Source organism: Oryctolagus cuniculus, chromosome 11 (assembly GCF_964237555.1).
Source record: "Oryctolagus cuniculus chromosome 11, mOryCun1.1, whole genome shotgun sequence".
Classification (NCBI taxonomy): domain Eukaryota; kingdom Metazoa; phylum Chordata; class Mammalia; order Lagomorpha; family Leporidae; genus Oryctolagus; species Oryctolagus cuniculus.
The window spans coordinates 650,040-675,108 of record NC_091442.1 but is presented as its reverse complement, the minus strand read 5'-3'; the positions used below and the strand labels follow the sequence as shown (position 1 = coordinate 675,108).

Sequence of the window (25,069 nt, the reverse complement as noted above, 5' to 3'; positions counted from 1 at the left end):
CGCCTCGGTCCACAGCCAAACAGCCCACACCCACGGGCAGTTCCGGTGGCCCCGGCCCTGCACACTGTTACCCGCTGCCCGCCTCCGAGGGCTTGCCCCCTGCAGCTTCCGCAAAGACGGGGTCACAGGACACGTGCTCAGCGGCATCTGCTGCCCTCAGAGTGCACGGCGTGCTCAGGGCTCATCCGGGAGCAGCCGTGACCCCGCCTCACGCGTGTCCGGCTCGTCCACGTGAGATGGGCCGTGGTGTGGACGGCTCCTTAGCTGCTGTGTGTCTGGGGTGACCCTGCCTTCGGCTGCGCAGGGGCCCTGGATATGACTGCCGCAGGCAGGCGCCCGGTTCTCGGTGACCCTCTGTTTGGGAAGCGCATTCATTTATTTACGTTTATCTGAAAGGCAAAGTAACAGAAAGAGAGAGAGAGAGAGGGAGGGAGGGAGAGGAAGAGGGAGAGAGAGAGAGCGCGGGAGGGAGATCGTCTGTCAGCTGGGTCACACCCCCATGCCTGGGCCAGGCTGAAGCCAGGGGTCGGGAGCTCCACCGGATCTCGGATCTCGCATGTGGGCGTCAGGGGCCCAAGCTCCTGGGCCACCGCTGCTGCCTCCCAGGGAGGTGAGCACTGGCGGGAAGCAGATCTGAGGCGGAGGTGGGACTCCACCCAGACACTCCCCCAACACGGGCTGCAGGTGTTCCGGGCCACCCGCCACGGCTCAAATCCTGGCACGGGGCTGGGGTGGAGCCTTCGCGGTGCCCCTGAGCAGGCAAATCAGAGGGCTCCCCCAGCACGCCCGCCCTCCCCTGCGCTGGCCTGGGTGGCCTGCGTGGGGTCTGCAGCTCTCTGCTGGAGGGGCTGCCCGTGCCCACATACTGCGCCAGCCCCGGGCCCAGCTCTGCACCCCCTGCCACACGCTAAATATTTCAGCAAATAAAAAACGTTTTAAACGCGAGGCCAGATGTCCAAGTTGACAAAGTGCTGCAGGCGCGGGGCTGATAAAAGCCGGGCCCTTGGTAAACCGGGAATTGGAAACAAGCCCGAGGCAAGCGAGCGGTATTAAAGCGTCCTGGGCTCCTGGCGGGGCTCGGGGGTTTGCCCACGAGCGCCGGGCCCATCTGTCGCCGCCCGCCCGCGCCCTGACACTCACGGAGCAGAGCTGCAGCCGCCGCGGGCCTGGGTGGGACGGACGCCGTGTCCGGCTGTCCGGCTGGGGCTCCCTCCCCGCACAGGAAGCTGTGGGCCTGAGCTGGGGTTGGAGGCGGGACAGGGCAGGGCCGCGGGGGGCACTGGCTGCCCCTCATTGGTGGGAGAGCAGCTGTGGGGGTGTCTGCTGGCTCCTAGGCAGAGCGCGGGAGAGAAGGCCCCAGAGGGGACGGATGCTCCTGGGAGGTGGGGGAGGCTGGGCCCGGCCCCTCCCCAGCAGGCTGAGGAGGACCTGAGCCAACGCCCGTCAGAATGAGTGACACCCGGGCCGGGCTGTGGTCGGCCTGGAGGCGCCCCCCACGCAGGCAGGCGCCTGTTCTCGCCCCACCGTGGGCCGTGGCCCGTGCTGTTCTCATCTCCCCCGGGATGCACTGACCTCAGGGCCTGGCACAGACAGCAGGGCCGGGCAGCAGCGTGGGAAGCGTGGCCACACCCATGTCCTCCTCTGCTCCTGCAGGCAGCCGTGGACACATTCAGCCCCGGGGTCTGGGGCCAAGGAGGGACCGCAGGGATCCTGGAGCTGGGCGGGGCTTGGTGTGAACCCACGCTCCCCGTGGGTGAGTGGAGACGTCCATCTTCTTGGCTTTGCAGTGTGAAAACGGAGGTGACCCCGCTCGGTGAGGCCCTGGTCAAGCGCACAGATGAGGCCGCGCCTCTGCATCTCGGCCGTCCACACACACTCGGCTGTTGGATTCGTGCCTGGCCCAGCTCTTGCCTCGCGCTCCCCGAGTCTCCTGGGGTCACGTCGGGTCATCTCAGAGGGAGAAAGGGCCTCCCGACCCACTGGAGCCTCCTGGTGCCCGCTGGCCGAGCAGCGCGGCTGTGGGAGGACACTGCCCCCACCTGGGAGGTCGCAGCCGGCAGGGGGCGCCGCTCCAAGACCCCAGAGCGGGGAGGGGGGGTGGTGGCTGGCTGGGACGTCGATTTTCAGGGGAGAAGAGCCCATTGAGTCCCTGGAACAGGATTATCCGTCCTCAAAACGGCCTGCGAACCAGTTCCCTCGAGTCTGAGCCCGGGCAGTCCCACCCCCGCGTGGGGTCTGTGGGCCCGGGGCCGAGCCTGGGGCTCCGGGGGTGCTGCAGCCCAGCTGGGGGCCGAGAGCAGCAGCCCAGCTGGGGGCCGAGAGCAGCACCCCAGGTGGCCAGAGGCCTGGCCCAGGCTTTGGGCCCCATCTTGCCAGAGCTGTCCCGGTCCCCTCAGGCCAGGCCAGACTTGGGGAGTATTTGGGGCTCCCAGGGGACTCCTGCTCTGAATTCAGCGTCCATGCCTGCAGTATGTTTTCAGACGGGCCCCAACGGCCACACCTGTGACAGAGTCGTTACCGCCGCTTACCCCGTTATGGTAATTAACACGATGTTTATGACTGCAATGAAAGATGGCCGCAGGGGGTGACAGGCGTGTGGCAGAGCTGTGGGAGGGGCCCTGCACTGAGGGGGCACCTGCTGGGGGCTGAGAGCCGCCACGCCTGCCAGGACACAGATGCATGCTCCCTGCCGCCCGGCACGCCTGGTGCAGCCCTGGGTGCACCAGCCCCTTGCCCCTGAGTGACGGGCGCTGAAGGCGGGGCTTAGGGGACAGGTGGGGCTCAAGCGACAGAGACAGCCCGGAACCCTGAGAGGACTGTGGAGAGGCGCCGTGCGGGAGTCAGGCCCTGGGTCGCAGACGCCGTGTGACTGCATGTGTATGTGCCTGCGTGTGTGCAAGGTGACTACGTATGGGGGTGATTGCGTGGGGGGGTGACTGGGGTGGTCTGTGTGGGGCTTGCAGGCTGCCCTGGTGCTGTTTCCGGCAGCCCCCCCCAAGTTCTTGCACCATCGCCCCCCGCCCCCTTCCCCTGGAGGTTAATCCGCTTGTGCTGCAGGGTGAGACGAGCTGACGACTTGCAGCTGCTGAACTGGGAGGCTGTGACGGGCACCGCCGGCCCTGGGGCCGCCCAGGGGGACGGCAGGCAGGACTCCGCAGGCGGCAGTGTGGTCCTGGCCCCGTGCCCGGCGCTGGGCGGGAACACCCTGTACCTGTGCGAGGAAGAGCTTCCGGTGCCTTCCGCCAGTCCCTCCGCGGCTCTCGGGTGGGCCCCGCGCGTGCAGTGGGCGTGGAGGACGCAGTCCAGCGCCACAGCTGAGAGGACACTGGGCACGTTGCCCCCGGCTGCCCTCCCCCAGGAGGCAGGAGCCACAGCCTCCCCATCCCCCTGTGGGAGCGTCCAGGGCCACCCTCGCCACGCGCCACAGACACGGCTGCTCTCGTGGTCCAGGTGTCCGGGGCTCTGGGGAGAACCCTCGCCTCTCGCCTTGCGGTGGCCGCGTCTCTCGCCTCACTGTCCCCTCTGCTGGGTCTGTGCCTGCGCTCCCCTCTGTCCTTCCAGGACACCTGTGGGGCGTCTGGGGCCGCTCCGCCCGCCGCGGATACCACGACGGTGGAATCCCTGGGTCCCTGCTGCACAGGGGAGGCCTGAACCGAGTCCCCAGCTGCTGGTGCTGACCTGGCGCAGCCCCAGCTGTCACAGGCACTGGGGGAGGAACCAGCGGATGGACGACCTCTGTCCGTCTCAGCCTCTCAAATAGATGGACGCGACTTGAGGACGTGGAGGAGTATTCGTGGTAGCACAGAGACAGCCGGAGCACACAGGTGTGCCGGGGGTCCCCCCCAGCGGCCCCCGGGCCCTCGTCTCCTCCCAGGAATGCTTCAAGCTGTGTGTGTTCCCTTCTGTAGATGGAAGTCACAGCCCGCAGGGAGCCCAGCCCCTCGCTGCCCGCCCAGCTCGGGAGCTGTCTGTGTGTGCGCAGGGCCTGCACCACGGGTGGGTGTGCCGAGTCACCTCCCAGCCCTTGGTGACCGCTCGGGGTCGCGGCTCCGTCTGTCTCGCCTGCAGCCTCGGGACAGGTCCCCGCCCGGGAAGCGCGGCCTCCGCTCCTGGACACCGATGGGTCCTGCTCCCAGGGCGGGGACAGGGCAACAGCGCGGAACAGACCCTCGCCCCGCCCCGGACAGCAAGCGTCTCGGGGAAGTGCGGTCCTGTGTGCAGGGGATGTGTGTGCATGCGTGCGTGTGGAGTGCACATGTGTGGGTGTGTGCACACACATGTACAATACATGTGCACGTGTGTAGAGGTGTGTGAACTTACAGGTGCATACATGTGTCACACAGAGTGCGTGTGTAGATTGTGTGTGTGCACATGTGTGGGGAATGTGCATACATGCATGCGTGTGGAGTGCACATGTGTACGCGTGTGCACTTACATGTGTGTGTGCGCACCTGTGTGTAGGGATGTGCATGTGTGTGTGCAAGGTGCACCTGTGTACGCGTGTGCACTTACATGTGTGTGTGCACCTGTGTGAGGAATGTGCATGCATGCGTGCACACAGAATGCATGTGTAGATTGTGTGTATGTGCACATGCATGGGGAATATGCGTGCGGAGTGCACATGTGTACGTGTGTGCACTTACATGTGCGTGTGTGCACCTGTGTGTAGGGATGTGTGCATGTGTGCACACAGAGTGCATGTGTGTCCATCTGTGTGGGGATGATGTGGCTTCGGGTGCTGCTAGGAAGGGCCCTGTGGGGTGCGGGAGGATGGTCAGGATGGGAACGGGTGGGGGCCCTGTCGTGGGTCCGGCCCCGTGTGCAGTCCGTGTGCTTGGAGAGTGGGTCCCCTCCCTGCCAGGCGAGGCTGGCTTCACGCAGGCCCCACTCTCCTTCTCTGCCGGGACTGCCGACCGCGCCTGAGCTCCCGGGAAGCCCCTGCAGAGGCTCCACCTCCCGGGGGGAGGGCCATGGGGGCAGCCACATGACTCGTGGTCTGCAGTGGCTGGGGCGGGGTCAGAGGTGACAGAGGGGAACCCAGACTGCCAGCCCAGCGTGTGTCCACTCGCTCCCTCCACGCAGTGCCTGGGGCTTAGTGCTTGGTCGGTGTTTTGAATCCGGCAGCCCCGGGGGGGTCTCAGCCGGTTCAGGCAGGGCCTGTGCCTGTGGGAGCATCGGCCCTGCACAAGCAGGCTCCTCCCGCCCACCCCGGACCCGCCCAGGGCCTCCCGGAGCCGCCCTCCGCGGAGTTCACATGTGCTGTGCAGGGTCTGGCGCATTTAGTGTGTGTGTGGTGGGGTGTGCTGTGTTTAGTGCGTGTGGGGTGGGGTTGCTGTGTTTAGTGCGTGTGCCGTGTGCAGCAGCCGGCCAGGTCTGCGGATCACTGCTCCCCTGGCCGGGGGGCCGCTGCCTGGTCCATCTGGACGCTGCCCTGGAGCCCCAGGCCTCGCCCACCGCGTCTGCTGCTCTGCACTCCGCGCGTGTGGATTAAAGCGGCGCAGATGCGCGCCCAGCTCAGGGGAACGAAAATCGCAAGATTCACTCAGTGAGGCCGCCCCCGCCGTGGCGTCCAGTCCTGGGCCCCCAGGACAGCAGGGCCTGCCCACGGGGGTGCCCGGGGCACCGCTCAGGGGCTGCCTGCTCTCCCTCTCCGGTTACAGACAAACGGAGAAGCTGGGTGGTCCCAGGAGGAGCGGCCCCTCCACCCAGCCCAGCCTCCAGGGCCGTGAGGAGGAGGAGGAGGAGCCGCCAATCTCCCCCCCCCCCCCCCCCCCCCGTCCCATGAGCTGGGATTCCCGGCATCGCTGGTTTGAGCTCCAGGGGCCCCCCGCCCCCGCCCCGCCCCTCGTTATCCTCGCCCGACGTGACAGGGCTCCCATCGGACTTCCACAGCCAGCGTTGGCCCTGACCATCGGTGGGGCCCCGACTCCGCCTCCTGGCTTCTGCTTTGGTTTTTTGTGTTTGTTTTTAAATCATTTATTTGAAAGGCAGAGTTACAGAGAGAGAGAGAGAGAGAGCGAGCGAGAGAGAGCTCTGCCACCTGCTGGTTCACTCCACAAATGGCTGTAACAGCTGGGGCTGGGCCAGGCCGATGCCAGGAGCCAGGAGCTGGAGCTCCACCCTGGCCTCCCACGTGGGTGCCGGGCCCTAAGCACTCGGTCGTCCTCCAGTGCCTCCCAGGAACCTGAGCTGGGAGCTGGATCGGAAGTGGAGCGTCTGGGACCTGAACCGGCGCCCACGTGGGATGCTGGTGGTGTCTCAAGCGCCGGCCCCTCCTCCTGGCTTCTAACGTGTGAGCTGCCTCCACCACTCCATGCACCGCTGACGGCCGGACTGGGAGGCCACTCTGTTCCCTTGACCCACAGAAGTGCAGGCCCATGGGGGACGATCATCCTGCTGGGGGCGGGGGGCAGCTGTGCTGTGATCTGCGTGGCTCACGTGGCTCCGGGCCGCCCACACGTGCAGAAGGCCCAGCCAACTGTCCTGCGGCAGCACCTGCTGTGGTCAGCGCCCAGGGCTTCGAGTGTGGACCACGTGGAGGGCGGTGGCGCCTGGACGCAGCCCCTGTTCAGCAGGCAGGGGAGCGTGGCCTTGGCCTCTGCCAGACTGGGCCCCCAGCAGCTCTCTGCCCTCAGGGTTGGCGGGAGCCGGCCCAGAACCCCTGGAGCAGGGGCGGCGTGAGGCGCTGGCGGTGGGCGCTGGGCACTCCCTCCCTCCCACGCACCCTGTGGTCAGGCCACTCAACCAGACCAGATCCTCGAGAAACCCCCTGCCCGCTCCGACACGGGGAGAAACAGCCACAGGGTCCCGGCACTGTCAGCAAGCTTCCTTTTGCTGCTTTTTTAGACTTTTATTTTTGGTTCCTTTTTAAAGAAACTGCGTGCATCACCAGTGATGGTTTAAACCCCACCCGCGTCTGTGCAGCACCGGGGCCGCAGCCACCGCTGAGTCCGGGACTGGCCATCACCTCAAAACTGCCTTTGAAGCCAGCCCGCCAGGACACTGGCAGCCGAGCGGGCCCGCCCCGAGCTCCCCCAGCCACCAGGGGTCCCGGTGCAGCCCCCCCCCTCTCCCCAGCTCCACATGAATGGCTCCCTTCTGCCCACCGAGGAATCTGAGGGACAGAGGGGCAGCAGCCAGACCGGGAGCAGGGATGCGGGAGGGGCAGCCAGGCTGGAGGTGGAGAGGGGCAGCCAGGCTGGGGGAGGGGAGGGGCAGCCGGACTGGGGGGAGGTGTCTGGGGGCGAGAAGCTGGGACTCAGGCACAGACCACAGCTCAGGAAACAGCCCCCCTCACCTAATTCATGACCCCTCCCTGCAGACCCAATCCCAGGTGTGGCCAAATCCAGCTGAGCTCAGTGTGGCACTGTCCTCCCGGACCCGGGGGACACGGCTGTCCTCTCTGGCCTGCACAGAGGGCCACCTGCTCTCCGTGCACACAAACACTGAGTCACATGCACACTACACCCAGGACAGTGCAAGCGTGCACAAAATGTAGGTACAGGTACACGCACGTGTGTGCACACACATGTATGCACAGATGAACACCGCAGTGCAAACACACAGGCACAGGTGCACACAGACATATACACACCCCACACTCTCACCATACAACACACAGACACATACACACACCACACTCTCACCATACAACACACAGACACATGCACACACCACACTCACCATACAACACACAGACTTAAACACACACCACACTCACCATACAACACACAGACACATGCACACACCACACTCTCACCATACAACACACAGACATATACACACACCACACTCACCATACAACACACAGACACATACACACACCACACTCACCATACAACACACAGACACATACACACACCACACTCACCATACAACACACAGACACATACACACACCACACTCACCATACAACACACACACATATACACACCACACTCACCATACAACACACAGACACATACACACACCACACTCTCACCATACAACACACAGACATATACACACACCACTCTCACCATACAACACACAGACACATACACACACCACACTCACCATACAACACACAGGCACAGGTGCACAGCTTCCCCACACAGGACACGTGTATGCACGCCCTCCACACACACTTGCAGGGGTGTCCGGGACGAGAGCACATAGATCGCCCAGATTTGCTCTTGCCTGGTGTCCAGCTGTCCTGAGGCTGGTCAGCGGCGGCCACTCAGTTCTCCCCGGGCCAGCCGGCCGTCCCCGAGCCGGGGCAGTGGCGGGGCCTGCGATCGGCAGCTGCAGGTGGCGCCTTTGCAGGAGCGTGGCCGTGGCTGGGGACCCGGCCGCCCAGCAGGATGGTTGTGGTGCAGAATCTCCTGTTGTTCCCACAGCTGCTGCAGAGGAGGGAGGGGGGTGAGCAGCTGGGGAACAGGGAGCACCAGGGGCAGGGCTTGGGGCGCAGCCCCTGCAGGGCGGGGCACGCAGCCCCCGCAGGCCGGCCCTGCTGCCCGCCGAGGGTTTGGTTGCTTTGAGACCCAGGTTCCTCAGCGGAGGAGTAAACGGCTCTCCGCCAGCTGCGACGCTCCCAGCGCCGCGCACCCTCCACCCTGGGGCCCCAGGACCAGCTCGTCCAGGTCTGCAGCCACAGCCTGGTCACCACTGTCCCTCCGATGGTCGCTCCAGCCCCTGGGACAGCCACAGAGTGCCCAGAGGGCCTCGGGCGGGTTCGGGGGCTGTCGTGGCTCTGCCCACACCACGGGGACGTGCAGGCGGTCACCTTGCTCTTGGGGTGCTGCGGCTCCCGTGCTGTCCACGGCCAGGAAGCAGGAAGCCCCACGGGGGCAGGGCCACAGCTCTGGATGCCCGAGCTCAGGGAGGCTTCGGAGGACGCTTGGTGGCTGCCCAGAGCCTCTGGGCCCCATCTGTGGAGGCCTTGCTGGGACAGCTACGGCCGTCCGTGTGCAGCTGGGGAGCGGCCTCACTCAGGTAAGGCTGGTGTTGTCCGGGCAACGCAGGTGCCACTGCACAAGCACCCTCCCCTCACACAACCTCCAGGATAACTCCGCCCCCCCCCAGCCACCCAGAGCGGGTTTTCTATGTCCCTGAGGCTGCACGGCGTCTGCCAGCAGAAGCAGGGACCCGGGCGTTGCTCCTGTGTGCACACGCGGTCACCCCGGCTGCAGAACACAGCCCTCCGGGGATGGAGCCTGCGCCGAGGTCCCCAGTTCGGAGAGGCAGTTGCTGCAGAAATGAGTTAATACGTCGCAAATCCCTCCCCCCACCCCCATCTCCATCCCTTCGAATGGGGTGCACAGAGCGATTAAAGACGAGAGATGTATCACAAACAAATTCACATTATCAAATTGCTGTAATCGCCCTGCGCTGGATTAACCGGGGCTCAGGGCCACCGCTGGGCGGCTGCCGCGGAGTTCCATGGGCCGGCAGGAGATGTGTGCATGTCGCCCGCCCTTTGAGGAAGGCTTTGCCCTCGAGGGGCCTCCTGGGTCACAGTCCCCAGCTGGACACAGGTCTGGTGAAGCCAGCTCTGGGCCCAGTGCCCAGCAGCTTCCCTGGGAGGCAGACGGCACTTCCTCAGGGCTTCTGGTCACCGGAGACACGGTCCCAACCTTGGGATGGGGTGTGCCGCGCGAGCAGGGGGAAGCCAACAGCTGCAGAGGGCCCACCACGTGCTCGTGTGGCCTAGCAGGAGGAAGCCAGGTGGGGCAGGCCCAGGGCGCGGGCCCAGCCCTGGGGGGCTCCATCAGCCGTCCTGCCTGGGACTGGAAGCCAGGGAGTTTCCGGGCTGGGTGCAAAGTGTCTTGGGCACCACGGTGGCCACCGTGCCTGGCCAGATAGACCGGCAAACCCGCTTCACGCTGTTCGGTTTTGTGCAGGCCAGGTAGGCAGGCGCGGGTGCCAGGGCGACAGCAAAGAGGAAGCCAGGAAGGAGGACAGGGAGGCCGAGTCCCCACTTTTGTCTCTGCTCTGTGCCACTCCCTGTCCCGCCCTCGAGCTGGGGGAGCCCTGGGGAGAGCCGGCGGCCACAGCCAGCAGAAGTGAGTGGAGACGGAGACGGTGTGGGACCTTGGTCTCTGACCCCTGCAGGGGACTCCTGGGAGCCAGCAGGCTCTGCAGAGAAGCCCCTTCCCACCGAGCGGCGGGGGCAGGGTCTGTGAGCTGCTCCAGCGGCAGCCTGCCCCTTGCCTGTTCAACAGCGGAGGCGACCCTGGCCCCACAGGGGTGAGGGAGACCCAAGGCCACCTCCCGGGATCCCCCTTCAAGCCTGCTGCCCCCTGTGCTTGGGTGTGGTTGGCCAATGTGAGGCTGGACCACTTGTGGAGCCAGCAGGCACGCGGCTGCCACCCCGCCGATGGAGGCTGTCGGCCTCGGCTGCACCGAGACAGAGCGGGGAGCCCGGCCTGGGAGAGGAGCAAGTGCGAGCAGCCTCTGGGACTCCTGGGGCGGCGGGCGTCTCCTGGGAACCCACCGAGGGCCCTTGGGGGTGTTTTCTGCAGCGGCCTGGACGCGACCTGGACGGAGCCGGGCCGTGCGCAGGGCCCGTGTGGGTTCTGCAGCCTTGGAACCAGCAAGGGTGCAAGGTCGCATCCACGTCGTGAAGTCGGCTGATGCTGAGACGCCGCCGCCTGGGGCTGCCGGGACAAATACGAGCTAACACTGAAAACCGACTTCACCTGCTTTTATTCAGCGTCTACGAGGCCGCTAGGGAAGTTGAAAGGTAAGCCCCCTCTCCTGTCGGCACGGCGAACGCTGGCCCACAGGGCGGGGGTGTCCCCACAGCCCAGAGGCTGCCTTGCACGCAGCACGGCCTGCACATCCAGGCCCGGGGGGAAAGGGCGGGGAGCGGGTCCAGTGGGCAGCCTCATCCCAGCTGCCCCAAAGCCCTCTCCCGTTTAGCTCTCTCCCTGGTGTTGCCGAAACGCTGGCTCCCAGCGGCTTGGTGGATGCGTGGTGACGAAGGGCTCTGTGGGCACCTGCAGGAGCACCCAGCCGTGGTGCAGAGGCAGCCAGGCCCCCAGGCGCTTGCAGTCGGCACACCGGCACGAGGGGGGGGGTGTCTCCGAGCAGGAAGCCGGCGGCGTAGACCCGAGCCACGGCACGGACCGACCTCACGGCTCTCCACAAGCAGATGCCGCGGGGTTGCACAGCCAGCGGCTCTAGGAGGGGCCAGCTGCTGGGAACACACTCCGCCCCAGCCAAGGGCACACAGGACAGCGGGCAAACAGCTCTGCGTGTGGGTGCGTCGGGGAAGAGGTTCTGCGGAGGGGGCGGCTTCTTGCCACACAGGGAGGGGACAGCCTCCGCCCCTCAGCTTCCTCCGCCGAGCCGTGAGCTCCCAGAGCCCGGGTCTGGTGTAGAAGCGGGCGGGGGAGGCGACACTGAAGCTGTGAATCAGTCACAAATGCACACTATGGAATTCGCTATTGAGATTTAATTGTATCACTTTTGAAAAATAAGTTGAAAGCCAGTGCTTTCTTCCGAATATAAATGCGCCAAACACTCGGGATTCGAGGAGAAGTGACGACCGAGCTGCTAGTTTGATAAGCAGCTTGCAGAACTGAACCCAGCTCCCTGCCCCTGCCCCGCCTCAGCCACCGGGGCCGCAGGTGCAGACGCCGCCTGGAGAAAGCAGAGCCACACCGGGCGAGGTCGTCCCGGGCAGGTTCACCCCGGGGCAGGTTCACCGCGCTTCAAAAGGGCTCTGAGCCGCCCTCACGCACACGAAGCGCTCTGGCCCCTGCGGCCGCATTAGCGCAGCAGAGCTCCGGTTCCTGGAGCTTCGGCTCAAGCCCCGGACAGCTCCTCCCGGGCCACGGAGGCGGGCCCGGCTGCGCCAAGCGACAGATCCCACACCGACCCTAGAGGAGACGCCGCCACCGCCGGTACTCACCATGGCCCGGCCTCCTTCCCAGAAATGCGGGGCGGTTGGTGGGAGGGGGCTTTCTGTGGTCCCTGGACTGGACCTGGCCCTCCGCGGACCCTCCAGGGCCAAGCGGGCGCGGGGCACAGGACCCTCGTGCATGGCCCCTCAGGAGGAGGACGCGCCAAGCGGGGTCCCCGCAGCTCCAGGTAGGGGAGTCCGGGCGGATTAGGGGGAAGTCCCGCAGGCTTCAGGACGCAAATGCAGGCTTGGAAAAGCCCGAGGCGCTCCCCCTCCCGCGTCTCCCGCATCCTGCGCAGCTCCTTCCCGGGATCGGGTCCGGCGCACCGCGGCCACGCAGGTGTCTGGCGACGCGGGCCGTGCTCTGTGCCCGCTCAGTCCGCGCGCCCCACGCCGTCGTTAGACCGGGCCACCCTCCGGGTCTTCTCCTGGGCGGTGGGCGGCGGTGCCCCAAGGCGCACGTCGAACCTCTCGCCGCCCGCAACGTTTCCCCCCTCCCCGCAACGCCCAGCGGATATGGGGAGGGGTGCCCAGCGGCCGCGAGTTCCCGGGCGCGGATTCCGGAGCCCGGAGCTCCGGCTGCGTCCAGTGTGCCTGGGCGGGCCGCTCGCTCCCCGCCGCCCCTAATCGTCGGTCGCGCAGCTGTTGGAAGCGAGGTCGGCGGCCACCTCCGGGCCTGGGTGCGGCGACGGCCACCGGGGAAGCGCAAACGCGAGGGCGGGCACGCCGGCGCCATCACGGCTTCTGGGCGCAGTGTTTGCAGAGCGCCGAGGGCGCCCCGGAGAAAGCGGAGCACTTGTCCGGGCAGGGCCCCAGCGCGGCGCCCGCCGAGAACGGGTACACGGCGGCGGCCTGGCCGAAGGGCGCCAGGGGCGCCGCGGCGACGGGCGCGGCCAGGCCCTGGCCCTGGTTGAGGTAGGCCACCAGGCGCCGCATCTCGTCCAGCGCCTGCGCCTGCATGAGGATGTAGTTCTTGGCCAGCAGCAGCGTGGCGATCTTGGACAGCTTGCGCACCGACGGGCTGTGCGCGTAGGGGATCACGGCCCGCAGCCCGTCCAGCGCGTCGTTGAGGTCGTGCATGCGGCGCCGCTCGCGCGCGTTGATGCTGAGCCGCAGCGAGCGCTGCTCCCGGGGCCGCCGCCGCGCGTCCGCCGCGCCCCCGGGCCCGCGCCGCCGCCGCCGCCGCTCGAAGGCGTCGTCGTCGCCGCTCTGCTCGCCGCTGCTCTCGGCCGGGGCGCGCGGCGCGGGCGCCGCGGGGAGGTCGCCGCCCGGGCCCGGCGCGCAGTAGCCGCGGGCCGCCTCGGGCCCCCGGGCCGCCCCGTAGGCCAGGCCCGCCGCCGTGTAGCCGTGGCTCAGCGCCAGGTACGCGTCCCCCGACAGCGATTTGAGTTCGGCCATGGCCCCGCTCTGCGGGCGCGTCCCGCGCTCTGCCGGTCCCGGAGCCTCAGCGCCGGCCTCGCGTCCTCCCCTCCCCGCCGCGGCGCCAGGGCCCGGCCCGGGGGCGGGCTTTAGCTCCCCTCCGCCCCCGCTTCGCGTTTAAGCCGCGGAGGCGCCCCCTGGGACCTCGCGGCCGCCCAATCAGAGGGGCGCTGGCCACGGCCTCTGCCCCGAGCGCGCGGATCGAGCGGCCTCGCGGGCTCCTCGCCTGCCTCGCCGCGTCCCCCGGGGCCGCCGCCTCAAAACGCTCGCGTCCCCAGGGCGCTCCCGCGTCGCTCGGCCTGGTCCCCGCCAGCCCGGAGCGGGAAGCCAGCAGCACCCGGGACGCCGCGGACGCTGCGGGCGCGCAGCGCGGGACAGGTGCGTGCTCAGTGGGGTGATTGGAGGTGGGGCTGGGGCTGCGGGATCCAGCTCTTTGTAATTTCGGTGAAAGGGCCGCCCGGCCCGGCGCCTCCCCAGGCCTCCTCTTGGGGAGCAGGGCTCTGTGGCTCGGGGTGGGGCACACCTGGGGCTGGGAGACTGGGGTGGGTCCCCTACCCCTGGCTTGTGTCGCACCCCTGAACTCCCTGCAGGGGCCCCGCGCGGCATCAGCCAGGTTCCTGGTGTGGATTTTGAGATCCATCCCCTCCTCCCACCCCTGCCCCTTGTGGAACACCACCCGGTGAGGGTGGGCGGAGTCCCTGGAGAGGGAGGCGGGGACTAGAGCCCAGCTGCCTGACAGGTGGAGCGAAGTGGGGGCTTCTCCCCGGGGGAGTGGAGGCTAGACCCCGCCTGAGACCCTGCTCTTTGTCACCCTGCTCCCAGAGTCCCCAGGGTGCCACCCCCCTCAGCCCTTCCTGGAGAGGCAGTGGGGTGGTGAGTGCGCACCGGGCATGGGCCACCCCTCTCAGAGTCAGGGGACAAAAGGGAGCTGGGGGCTTCCCCCAGAGGCGGCACCTCTACCCGCCCCCTGTGGGACCCTGGCACAGCCCCTCGGCCCCTCATCCTCCGGGTGCCCCCGGGAGAGGACAGCAGAGGGAGGGGACCTGTGTGGTGCTGCTTCTTTGTGCGAGGTGAGCAGGTGTCTGGCGCACAGGTGTGGAGTGGGTGGATGAGCTGTGTGCGTTGGAAGGTTCTGGAAGCCCAGCAGTGTCTGGCACCCAGGGAGTCCTGCAGGTGGGCAGTGCAGGGAGACGGGAGCTTGAGATCGGGCCTTGCTCCCGGCCTCAAGAGAAACGAGCCGGCCAGGAGGGCAGGGCCAGCGCGTGCAGGGCCCTGCTTGAGATGTGAGAGAGACAGCCTCCCGGGTGCCTGCTGGGCTGCTGTGCGGGTGGGCAGTTGGTGGAGTGCTGGGTGTGGAGGCTGTGGCTGTTGGCCAGGTCTGCTGGGTGGGTGGGTGGCCGCTGGGCCAAGGGGCCAGGTGGGGGCTGTGGAGGGACAGCAGAGCCGGGTGGGGCCTGCAGGACCACTGGAGCCACGACAGGGCAGGGCCTTTACTGGAAGAGCAGGAGGCTGGGGAAGTGCTCCGATGCCCTGTGGGGGGGCGCTTCCCCCAGCTCTCCCTCCAGGGCAGGGCCTGGCTCTGGACTGGCTGGGTGCCTTCCGCCAGTTAGTCCACGACCTTGGAGGGGCAGAGGGCTGGGTGGGCCCGGGTGGGCGTCCCAGGGCGGGGCCTCCCTGATGCCGGCAGCGTTGGGCCCCCCTACAAGTCTTGAAGTGAAGCCCCGGCCAGCTGCAGGGAGAGGCGGCCTTTTTGGTCTGATGGCGCCCCCTGCTGGCTGCCTGGGAGATTGCGCCCGGCGGGCGTGGTGGAGGGACCAGGCTGCCCCTGCGTTCTACTGAGGCGTGGTCACCGCGGGTGCCGTCCAGTGCGCACCTGGCCCCGGAGGTGTCTGCCCAGCCGGGCACTCGGCCTTTCTGGTCTGGTTACATCTGTCCGGTGGGGTTGGTCCTCACAGGACAGCCTGCAGGTGGCTCTGGGGTGGGCTTACCCAGAGAGAAAATAAACAACCGGCAGCCCCAAGCCCGCCCTCACGAATTCCCAGAGGCCGCTGCCCAGCCCTGGATGCCGCCGGCCCGGGTCACAAACGCTTCCTGTGCCATTTGTCTCAGCTCAGCAGGTGGGGCTTGGCCTGGCTCCGGCCCCCAGCTCTGAGGGCGCCTTGGCTTCCTCCGGGGTGTGTCCTGAGGGTGAAAGGTGAAAGGTCAAGCAGGGTGCCGGGATGTGGGTGGCTCCTTCTGGGGCGAGGTCTCAGGAGAGACCCCCACCAAGCCCCAGAGTGCAGCTCCTGGGGAAGGAGGGGGAGGCCAGGCCCAGGGCCCGCCCTTGTCCAGCCCTTGTCCAGGTCCTCACCGGAACACCCACCCCTCCCTGCCCGCTGCTCCAGGGGCTGGGGCGGGGCCCCGCGGCTGCCTTTGTGTTTCAGGTTTTGATTTTTAAAAAGATTTATTTGTTTATTTTGAAAAGTAGAGTTGGGGGCTTGCAGAGAGAGCGAGGTCTTCCATCCACTGGCTCACTCCCCAGATGGCTGCAAAGGCCGGGGCTGGGCCAGGCTGGAGCCGGGAGCCAGGAGCAGGGGCGCAGGGGCCCCAGCACTTGCCGTCCTCTGCTGCTCTCCCAGGTCGTTAACAAGGAGCTGCATCGGAAGCGGAGCAGCCGGGACTTGAGCCGTCCCCTCTGGATGCCGGCACTGCAGGCGGCGGCTTTGCCCGCTGTGCCCCGGCGCCGGCCCTGTCCTGCCTCTCTGGAGAGCACTTCCTGGCCGCCGGCCTCTCTCGCTCCTGCCGTGTTTCCTGCCGGCGTTCGGAGTCCGGTGACGCCGGTGTCACAGGAGCAGCCACAGCATGTCCCCTGCTCCGCCCCGGCGAGACCCGAGTGCGGTTTGCCGGGTGGGAGCTGCCGGAGCTCCCGTCTGGGAAGGTCACCGTCGAGGGCGCGGCCGGCCGCTGGGTTGTCTCCCGAGCACCCGGCCGTTTACCGCCGGTCCCCCAGCTGCGGGCAGCCCGGAGCTGATTTCCCGCCCTCGGGGTGTCCGGGGCCAGCGCCGCCTCAGCCGCGGGTACCGGGAACTGTCCCCTCCAGGGTTCGCTAGGGTCATTGATCTTCACAAAATCTGCTTTTAGCTTCGAGTTCACTTCTGTCTCAGTGCTGCGCTGATTTCTGCTGCTTCTTCGTTCACGTTGTATCTGACACGTGTCGTAGCTCACACGCATCCTGACACATGTGTCGTGTCTCACACGTGTCGTAGCTCACACGCGTCGTAGCTCACACATGTCCTGTCACACGTGTCGTGTCTCACATGTGTCGTAGCTCACATGCGTCGTAGCTCACATGCATCCTATCACATATGTCGTGTCTCACATGTGTCATAGCTCACACATGTCCTGTCACACATGTTGTAGCTCACATGCATTGTATCTCACACATGTCGTATCTCACACGCATCGTAGCTCACACACGTCCTGTCACACGTGTCGTGTCTCGCATGTGTCGTAGCTCACATGCATCCTATCACACATGTCGTGTCTCACATGTGTCGTAGCTCACATGTGTCCTGTCACACGTGTCGTATCTCACACGTGTCATATCTCACATGCATCCTATCACACGTGTTGTAGCTCACATGCATTGTATCTCACACGCATCGTAGCTCACACGTGTCGTATCTCACACGCATCGTAGCTCACACGCGTGTCCTCGGCAGGTGCCGGGCACGAGCTCTCCTCTCTCACAGGCGAGGCCGGTGCTGCCCCTTCGTCTGCACCCCACACCTCTGGACCAGCTGCCTTTATGGTTTCATTAGTAAAAAATATTCCTCACTTCCATGGCTGCCCCTCACCCTTTCAAATCTGCTCCGCCCGTGTCCGCGAGCCCCACCGTGGCCGTCCGCTTTGCCCGTGGCCTCCCAGTGCTCTGGCTGCCGGCGACCGCTGATTCCTGGTCTCACTCCCGAGACGCCGTGGGCAGCAGGTCCCCAGACATGCAGGGCTGCACGTCAGAGGCCCCGAGGCTCGCGGGGGTGGGTGGGCCCCTCGTGCCGCCTCAGCCTCCACGCTGGACCTTCCGGGCGGCGCGAGGCTCCACGGCACCCTCGTTTGCTGAGGTTCCCCGTGGCTCGGCACCTGTGTGTGGGGAGGGCTGTGCCCGGGGCCCTCACCTGCAGAGGGCAGGGTCCCGTCTGCCTCTTCTCACCCCCGTCCCAGGCTCACTGCTCAGAGAGACCTGGGGGAGGGGCACTGAACTCTCCGCCCTGGGCACCTCCCCCACCCCAGCTCCACTGCGCTGTTCCCGGCCTCGGCTCCCTCCTTGTCCAGCCCAGCTGTCGGCTTCTGCCTTCCCCGGGTCTCGCTGACCGGTGACCCTTGACCCGCATGGCAGAGACCCGGGCAGGCGCTGGGCGTGGCGGCTTTCACCTTCTCGACGCCCGCAGCCCCCGACCGGGTCCTGCTGCTGGACGGAGACCTGGCCCACAGGCACCTGCAGCCTCAAAGTCCACGGCCCCTTCCCCGCTCCAGTCCCACCCCGGTCACTGCCCCAGGCCGCGATGCTTGGCTGCTCCTCCCCAGGGCAGAGCTGGCCCCCCCTTGTTCGAAGCAAGGGCGGCCCCCGTGGCCTCTGGTGGCTGCCAGGATCCACCGTGGGCTGGGCAGTGGGTGTGCTATGCCTCGAGTGTGGCCACGCCCACCTGTGCCACATGGTCCCCAGCGGCGCAGCTGCCATCCTGGCCTCCTCCTTCCCTTCCTGTGCCTAAGGTCCTGCCGGGCCACCCTGGGGCTGCCCTCACTCTGTCCACCTTTGCTGTCGCCCAGCTGCTCTGAGCAGACACAGGGGCTCTCACTGGGCACCACAGGCGGGGCCTGGGCAGGGCAGGAGGGGCACCCATGGGGAGGGCATGGACAGGCTGGTGGCCCCCAGTGAGCCCCCCAACCCCCAACAGTCACAGGCTGGGGGGAGTAGGGGACTTGGAGTTCTCCTCCTGGCCACCAGGGGGCAGCAGGCCCCTGGGTTTGAGTGGCTGCACCGCTGGCTGTGGAGCCCAGCTTGCACCTTAGGCCCCCACCCTGTGGAGCAGCCGGGTGCGGCGTGAGGGTGGCCGGTGGGGGCTGTGCAGGGTGCGCCTGCCCCAGTCCACCTGTGGAGCTCTTCCCGCAGTTCTCAGGGGCACAGTGGGGAGACCCTTCCCAGGCGGGGCGCGGCCCGCGGCCCCAGGCTAAGACGAGGTCAGGGCCCAGCCCTCATTGTCCAGAGGAAGGAAACCGAGGCCTGGCCTGGCGCCCGCCCCGCAGGCGAGCGAGGTCCTGCCGGGACGATGGCGGCCCGGCCCCACCTGCCCGCTGCCCTCGGGCCTCCTCACCCCCGTGCCCCCCGGAGCTCCGCAGGCCCAGAGGGTCCCCAGCCTGGGGTCCCCTGGAGAGGCAGCTGGGAGCGGGTCGGCTTCTCCAAGCTGGGCTTTGACCGAGCCCTGCTGTCCACGGTGCAGGGCCCAGTACAGGTCCAGCGGGGCTCGTGTCTCTCGGGCTGTGCACACAGCGGGGCAGCCACTGTGCCTGGGACTGGGAGCCCACTCGGAGGCTGACCCTCATCCAGGCTGTGATGGCCACCAGACATGGCCCTGGTCAGCCCGGGGGACGTGGCCCTGGTCAGTGCAGGGGACATGGCCGCGGTCAGCTCAGGGGACACAGCCCTGGTCAGCCTGGGGGACACGGCCCTGGTCAGTGCAGGGGACACAGCCCTGGTCAGTGCAGGGGACACAGTCCTGGTCAGCTCGGGGGACACGGCCCTGGTCAGTGCAGGGGACACGGCCCTGGTCAGCTCAGGGGACACAGCCCTGGTCAGCGCAGGGGACACAGCCCTGGTCAGTGCAGGGGACACGGCCGTGGTCAGCTCAGGGGACACAGCCCTGGTCAGTGCAGGGGACGCAGCCCTGGTCAGCGCAGGGGACACGGCCCTGGTCAGCGCAGGGGACATGGCCCTGGTCAGCTCAGGGGACGCAGCCCTGGTCAGTCTGGGGGACACGGCCCTGGTCAGTGCAGGGGACACAGCCCTGGTCAGTGGGCTGCTGAGTGGCCTTGCAAGGACTGCCCAGGGTCAGTGCCTCTGTGTTGAGGCAGGTGGCTGAACCCTCAGACACGGGCTTGTCCACCAGGCCATGTGGTCCCTGTCAGCCACCGCCTGCCCTGGGCTCTGGGGCCAGGGACCTGGCACAGCCGGGCAGATGCAAGTCCTGGCGTGTGCTCGGACCCCGGTATCTTCTGCACCCGAGGGTGTTGTCAGGCGTCTCTGTTCGTGCCGCAGAGGCGGGAGCCGTCCCCAGGAGCTGGAGCTGGGTGTGTGCGGACGACGCCCCCTGCCGTGGGACCCAGTCTCCCGAAGTGACCCGCGTTTCCGCGGCTCAGGTCTCAGTGGCTTGCGGGCTCAGAGCCGCTTCTTGACTGTGAGTTGGTCGGCCCGAGAGATCCCATTCTCACTCTTGGCTCACTGGTCAGCCACTCCTCTGCTCCGCTTCCAGGGGGTCAGCTTATGACGTGCGTCGTCTTCTTTTAAAGATTGTCGCTCCCCCACTCGTGGAGGAACGACACTGGACCCTGCGCTGTTCTCTCCCCGGCCCTTCCCGGGTTTGCTGCCGGCCCCTCCACCTCCGCAGAGGGGCGGCACCCCCGCCGCTTTCCCCGCTTCCGTGGAGGAGCGGCACACCACCGGCCGGCTCTCTCAGGGGTTCCTCAGATGTTCCTGGTGCATGTTGTCTCTCTCCTCCTTTATAGTCCTCTTCCACCAATCCCAACTCTGCTGCCCACACGCCGAGCACGCTGCTCTCCTCCAATCAGGAGCAGGATCAGCTCCTGCAGCTTGTTAGTCGAATTGGTGAGGCAGCTGTGTGGAAGTTGTTTACTCCCTCTCAGCGCCATATGATGGGAGATCAGGTGCATAGAGTTAGTCTTAGCAGTTCCAGTAATTTAGTCTAGTCTCGGTTGCTCCCCACAAAGATGAATTCGTTTATTTGAAAGGCAGAGTGACAGACCTTCCATCTGCTGGTTCATCCCCAAATGGCTGTAACATCCGGGGCTGCGCCAGGCTCAGCCAGGAACCAAGAACCCGTCTGGGTCCCCTGCGTGTGTGGCAGGGGCCCAAATGCTTAAGTCCCCACGTGCGTTAGCAGGGAGCTGGGGGGAGCAGAGGAGCTGGGACTCAGGGGTGGGCTCTGACGAGAGCATGGGGGCCCTGACGGGGGTGGGGCCTGATGGGATGGGCTCTGGAGGGGGTGGGAGAGCCCTGATGGGGGTGGGGCTCTGGAGGGGGTGGGGGTCTCTGATGGGGGTGGGGCCTGATGGGGTGGGTCTCTGATGGGGGTGGGGCTCTGATGAGGTGGGGCTCTGATGGGGGTGTGGGGGCTCTGATGGGGGTGGGGCCCTTGCGGGGGTGGGGTCTGATGGGGATGGGGCTATGATGGGGGTGGGGCTCTGGAGGGGGTGGGGGTCTCTGATGGGGGTGGGGCCTGATGGGGTGGGTCTCTGATGGGGGTGGGGCTCTGATGAGGTGGGCTCTGATGGGGGTGTGGGGGCTCTGATGGGGGTGGGGCCCTTGCGGGGGTGGGGTCTGATGGGGATGGGGCTCTGATGGGGGTGGGGCTCTGATGAGGTGGGGCTCTGATGGGGGTGGGGCCCTTGCGGGGGTGGGGTCTAATGGGGATGGGGCTCTGATGGGGATGGGGCTCTGGTGGAGGCTTTGGGGGCTCTGATGCAGCTGCACCACAATGCCGACCCCACAATATGCATCTTTGACTTCTGGCAGCACGTGGTCCAGGTCTGGCGGCACGTGGTCCAGGTCTGGTGGCATGTGGTCCAGGTCTGGCAGCACTTGGTCCAGGTCTGGCAGCATGTGGTCCAGGTCTGGTGGCACTTGGTCCAGGTCTGGCGGCACTTGGTCCAGGTCTGGCAGCACGTGGTCCAGGTCTGGTGGCACGTGGTCCAGGTCTGGTGGCACTTGGTCCAGGAGCATCGCACGCTTCCCATTTGGCTCCCCCTACCCCGTGGTGCTGCCTCCGTCACACATTTCCCTGCACAGCACAGTGTGCAGACCCTGCGCTCTCCATGGTCTCCCTAAACAGTGGCCCTGGGAGCCGTGGCTGCATCACCCACACCTCTTCTGTCGGCCGCTGTTTTCCTTTGCGGTGACCCCAACGCGCCTGGGGTCCTCTCCTGCCTTCCGTGTCGGCGGCAGAGCTGGGTGGGTTCTCAGCGCTGCTTGTTAGTGTAAAAGCTTTTCTCCGGGCCAGCGCTGTGGCGTAGCAGCTAAGGTGCCCGTATGGACGTCGGTTCGAGTCCCGGCTGCTCCACTGCCGACGCAGCCCCCTGCTGCTGCTCCACGGCCTGTCAGGAGCGTCCCTGGGCCCTGAGGGACTTCAAAGGTCTGGTCCAGGGCTGCTTGGGAGGAAGGAGGCTCGAGGCCGGCCGAGCGGCCTGGGAGCAGTGAGGGCTCTGGGCCACCCGCCCAGCCTTGGCCGCCACTGGGCTGACGTGGCCATGCGGGGCCAAGGACAACGGCTTGGCCGGGCACCGCTGTGTCCTCCCTGCAGCCCTGTGCTGGCAGCCGCCTGCGCCATGGAGCCGGAGCGGAGCGCGGTGTGGGGCGGGGCTGGCAGGGGGACGCAGTTTGTCCTCGCCTTGTGCCGACCTGAGCTGCCACAGGGCAGCCGCTGGGCTGAGAGGCTGTGAGTGTGCCGGGGCCCAGGCGGCTCGAACACAGACCCCATGATCTCCCAGCTCTGAGGTCAGGCAGGCGAGGCGAAGGTGTCGGTGCCCAGCCCCTCCCTACTTCTGGCATCCCTGGGGGTGCAGAGGTCGGGGCGGCCTCGGTCTTGACGTGGTCACTCCCGTGTGCGTGCCTGTGCCGTAATCTCCCCTTTCCACAAGACCCCGGCCCCTGGGTCAGAGCCCTCCCGCTCCAGCTCGACCTCGTCCTGACGGCGTCGGCAGCGGGGACCCCAGCGAAGCCCCTCTGAGGTTCCGGGGTGAGGACGGCACCACGTGGCAACTGAGAGATGGCGCAGCCGCGTGGGCGTGGAGTGGCTGCAGCTCTGTCCCCTGGGGCTTTTCCTGCTGGGTGCCAGCCCCCTGCTGCCGGCTCGGGCCTGGTCTCAGCGCCAGCTTCCGGGCTCCCAACAGCAGCTGCTGGGAGCCGCGTGGCGCCAGGCCTGCCTCCAGGCTGCCCCTTGCACCTCGCGAGGCCGGGGCCGGGGCGCCGGGTGGCTTCCTCGCGAGGCTGGGGCTGGGGCGCCGGGTGGCTTCCCGCTGGGTCCCCACAGAGGCTGTCAAGACGTGCTAAGGGTTTCTGGACAGCAGCTGTGGGGCACGGGACCTGGACACACAGGTGAGGGAGTCCGGCTCCCGGCCTGAGCCACCTGGGGGGTGTGGGGGAGGCAGGAGAGAGGGGAGGAAGAGGGGCTGGGGGAGGGGATCCCTCCCTTAGCCCAGTTCCACAACGCAAAACCATAAATGACACACACCACCTAATAACAAGCAACACACAATATCTAACAATAAACACACAACATATGATAGGCAACATACATCATGTAACAAGCAAAATATAGCACATAATAAACATACAAAATATGAACACACAACATACAACACAAACATACGACATAGTAAACAACATGTAGGATGTAACAGCGTGCAACATATAATAAACATGTGATGTGTATAGACAACATACAATGCAGAATGATAGATAACATACAACATATAATGATAAATAGCATGTACCATAATACTAAACATACAACACATAATAGTAAACAACAAACAACATAATGAACATACAACAATAATAAACACACAACATACAATAATAAACACCACACATAATAAATAACATAGAACACGTAATAACCAACGCGCACCCATACTGACGAACAGCGTGCCACGCCGGCGGTCAGAGGGCAGCCGTGCCCCGTCTCAGGGCTGCCTCGCCCGGGAGAAGCTTTGGCTGACAGGAACCACAATGTTGCCCAGCGCGGGAGCCCGGCCGGCTCTGCCCCCCCCCCCCCGCTCCAGGCTCGCAGAGAGGGGCCCGGGGGGCTGGGGAGCCGCGGGGGGACTGGGCAGGGATGTCAGCTCATCCCAGGCCCCAGGTCCCCTGGACGTCCATGTTGGAAGATGACCCGGAGAGGCCGCGACCAGCCTGCAGGAAGGAGCCACTCCTGGTGGGTTTGACACGGGCCGTGCGTGTGCTCACGCGTGTGCACAGCGTGTGTGCGGCCACTGGCTCTGGGTGTGTCTTGCCTCCTGCCCCTGCGTGCCTTCCCCAGGGCAACATGTCGCCCATCCCGTAGGGTCCGTCAGGGGCCTCCAGCTCACAAGCGCCCACACGTGGCTCCCGGCTCTGCCACAGCTGTGCGGAGATTCTGCACGGTCTCCCCGCGGTTGGGTGTTGTGGCTCGAGGCTGAGGGCAGTGCGGAGTGGAGGGCGTGGCTGCCTGCGCCTCTCCCTGCGCAGAGTCCGGCGGGGCAGGCCAGCTCCAGGTGGGCGTCTGTGCTGCTGGCACTGCCGTGGCCCGGGTGCGTGGCCGGGGCCGCGCCTGCCCGGGTAAAGTGGAGGTGCCCTGGGAGGCAGACGCACTCCCGAGGGACCCACCCCATCAGTGTGTGCCAAGGGGCCTGCTCCGAGCAGCCTCCTATGGCGCTGGGGGTGGGCAGGACGCACACAGGGGCTGCGGGGACACACGTGGCCTCGTGGCTCCGGGCCCGGCTGGCCGCTCTTCTGCATTTTGACTGGGACTGCGCGCCATGGAGGGGAGCGGTGCACTGCCCAGCAGTGATTTGCGGCTTGACTTGAACCACATTAAGCAGCAACTCAAACGCACACCGTGCGGGGGCCGAGTCACCCCTTCCCAGCGCCCCCTCGGCCCCGCCCAGGTGGGGACAGCCCACAGCAGTGCTGTGGGCCCCTGCCGTCGGCCACATTACCTTGTCTGACAGGGCCCCCGCCGGGCATGGGCAGCTGAGTGCCCCTTCTCTCCCTGCTCTGGGCTGTGAAGGCCTGGTGGGGACAGCCCCGGGGCAGAGCCAGCAGCTGGGGTGGGGCGGCCACCTCTGCCGGGAGGGGCTGTGGTCGGCCGATGGGGGACCCTGGGACCTCCGCTCCCAGGAGGCTCAATGGCCGTCCTGGCTTTCCGAGCCCATGCCCAGCCTGGACAGGGGCCAGCCCGGAGGGAGCCGCGCCCCGGCCAGCGCCGCTTCGGGGGGTGTCTGAACCACACTAATCCGACGCCAGCTGCTGCTCAGACGGCCCTGCGCTGCACAGGGGCGCCGGCGGAACGGCCGCCATCCGGTGCTCGGGAGGACGAAGCCTAAGAGGAAGGCGGTGCTGCGGGCTCCGCCCGGCCTCAGGGCAAAGCGGCTCTGCCCAGAGGCTGTGCTGCACCGGGGCCCCCAGAGGGGCCTCACCCTCCAAGCCGTGGAAGCCGAGAGAGGGCCTGGGGCGACCATGGCAGAGTGAAGGCGTGGCCCCGGCTCCCGCAGTCGCACCCGGGACCCAGCACTCGGGGAAGGCGGGCGCGTGTGCTGGCTTGTCGTAGTTCACAGCTAATCATTTAATCACCCTGATTTAAAGTCGTCCTGGATGTAGCATCGAAACCGGAGGCTGTGATTGCGGCACCAGGAAGTAACAATGTAACTGGCTCGTTGGGGGCAGCACATTCACTCTGCTGGCCCTGGAGGGCGGGGTGCTCGAGGCGGCGGGGGCCCCCGGATCCCGTGAGAGGG

At 66.6% G+C, this 25,069-nt stretch overlaps 2 protein-coding genes across 2 annotated transcripts; both read right to left on the bottom strand.

The window, feature by feature from the left end:
• Positions 1-11,301: 11,301 nt before the first annotated feature.
• Positions 11,302-13,680, bottom strand: BHLHE23 (basic helix-loop-helix family member e23). Its single transcript, XM_051829422.2, has one exon. The coding sequence runs from the start codon at positions 13,283-13,285 to the stop codon at positions 12,623-12,625; it is 663 nt and encodes a 220-aa protein (XP_051685382.1). The 5' UTR covers positions 13,286-13,680; the 3' UTR covers positions 11,302-12,622.
• A 6,809-nt stretch (positions 13,681-20,489) lies between these two features.
• LOC138844252 (uncharacterized) lies at positions 20,490-21,299 on the bottom strand. Its single transcript, XM_070051553.1, has one exon. It carries the CDS (start codon positions 21,297-21,299, stop codon positions 20,490-20,492), a length of 810 nt encoding a protein of 269 aa, XP_069907654.1.
• Between the last annotated feature and the right edge of the window lie 3,770 nt (positions 21,300-25,069).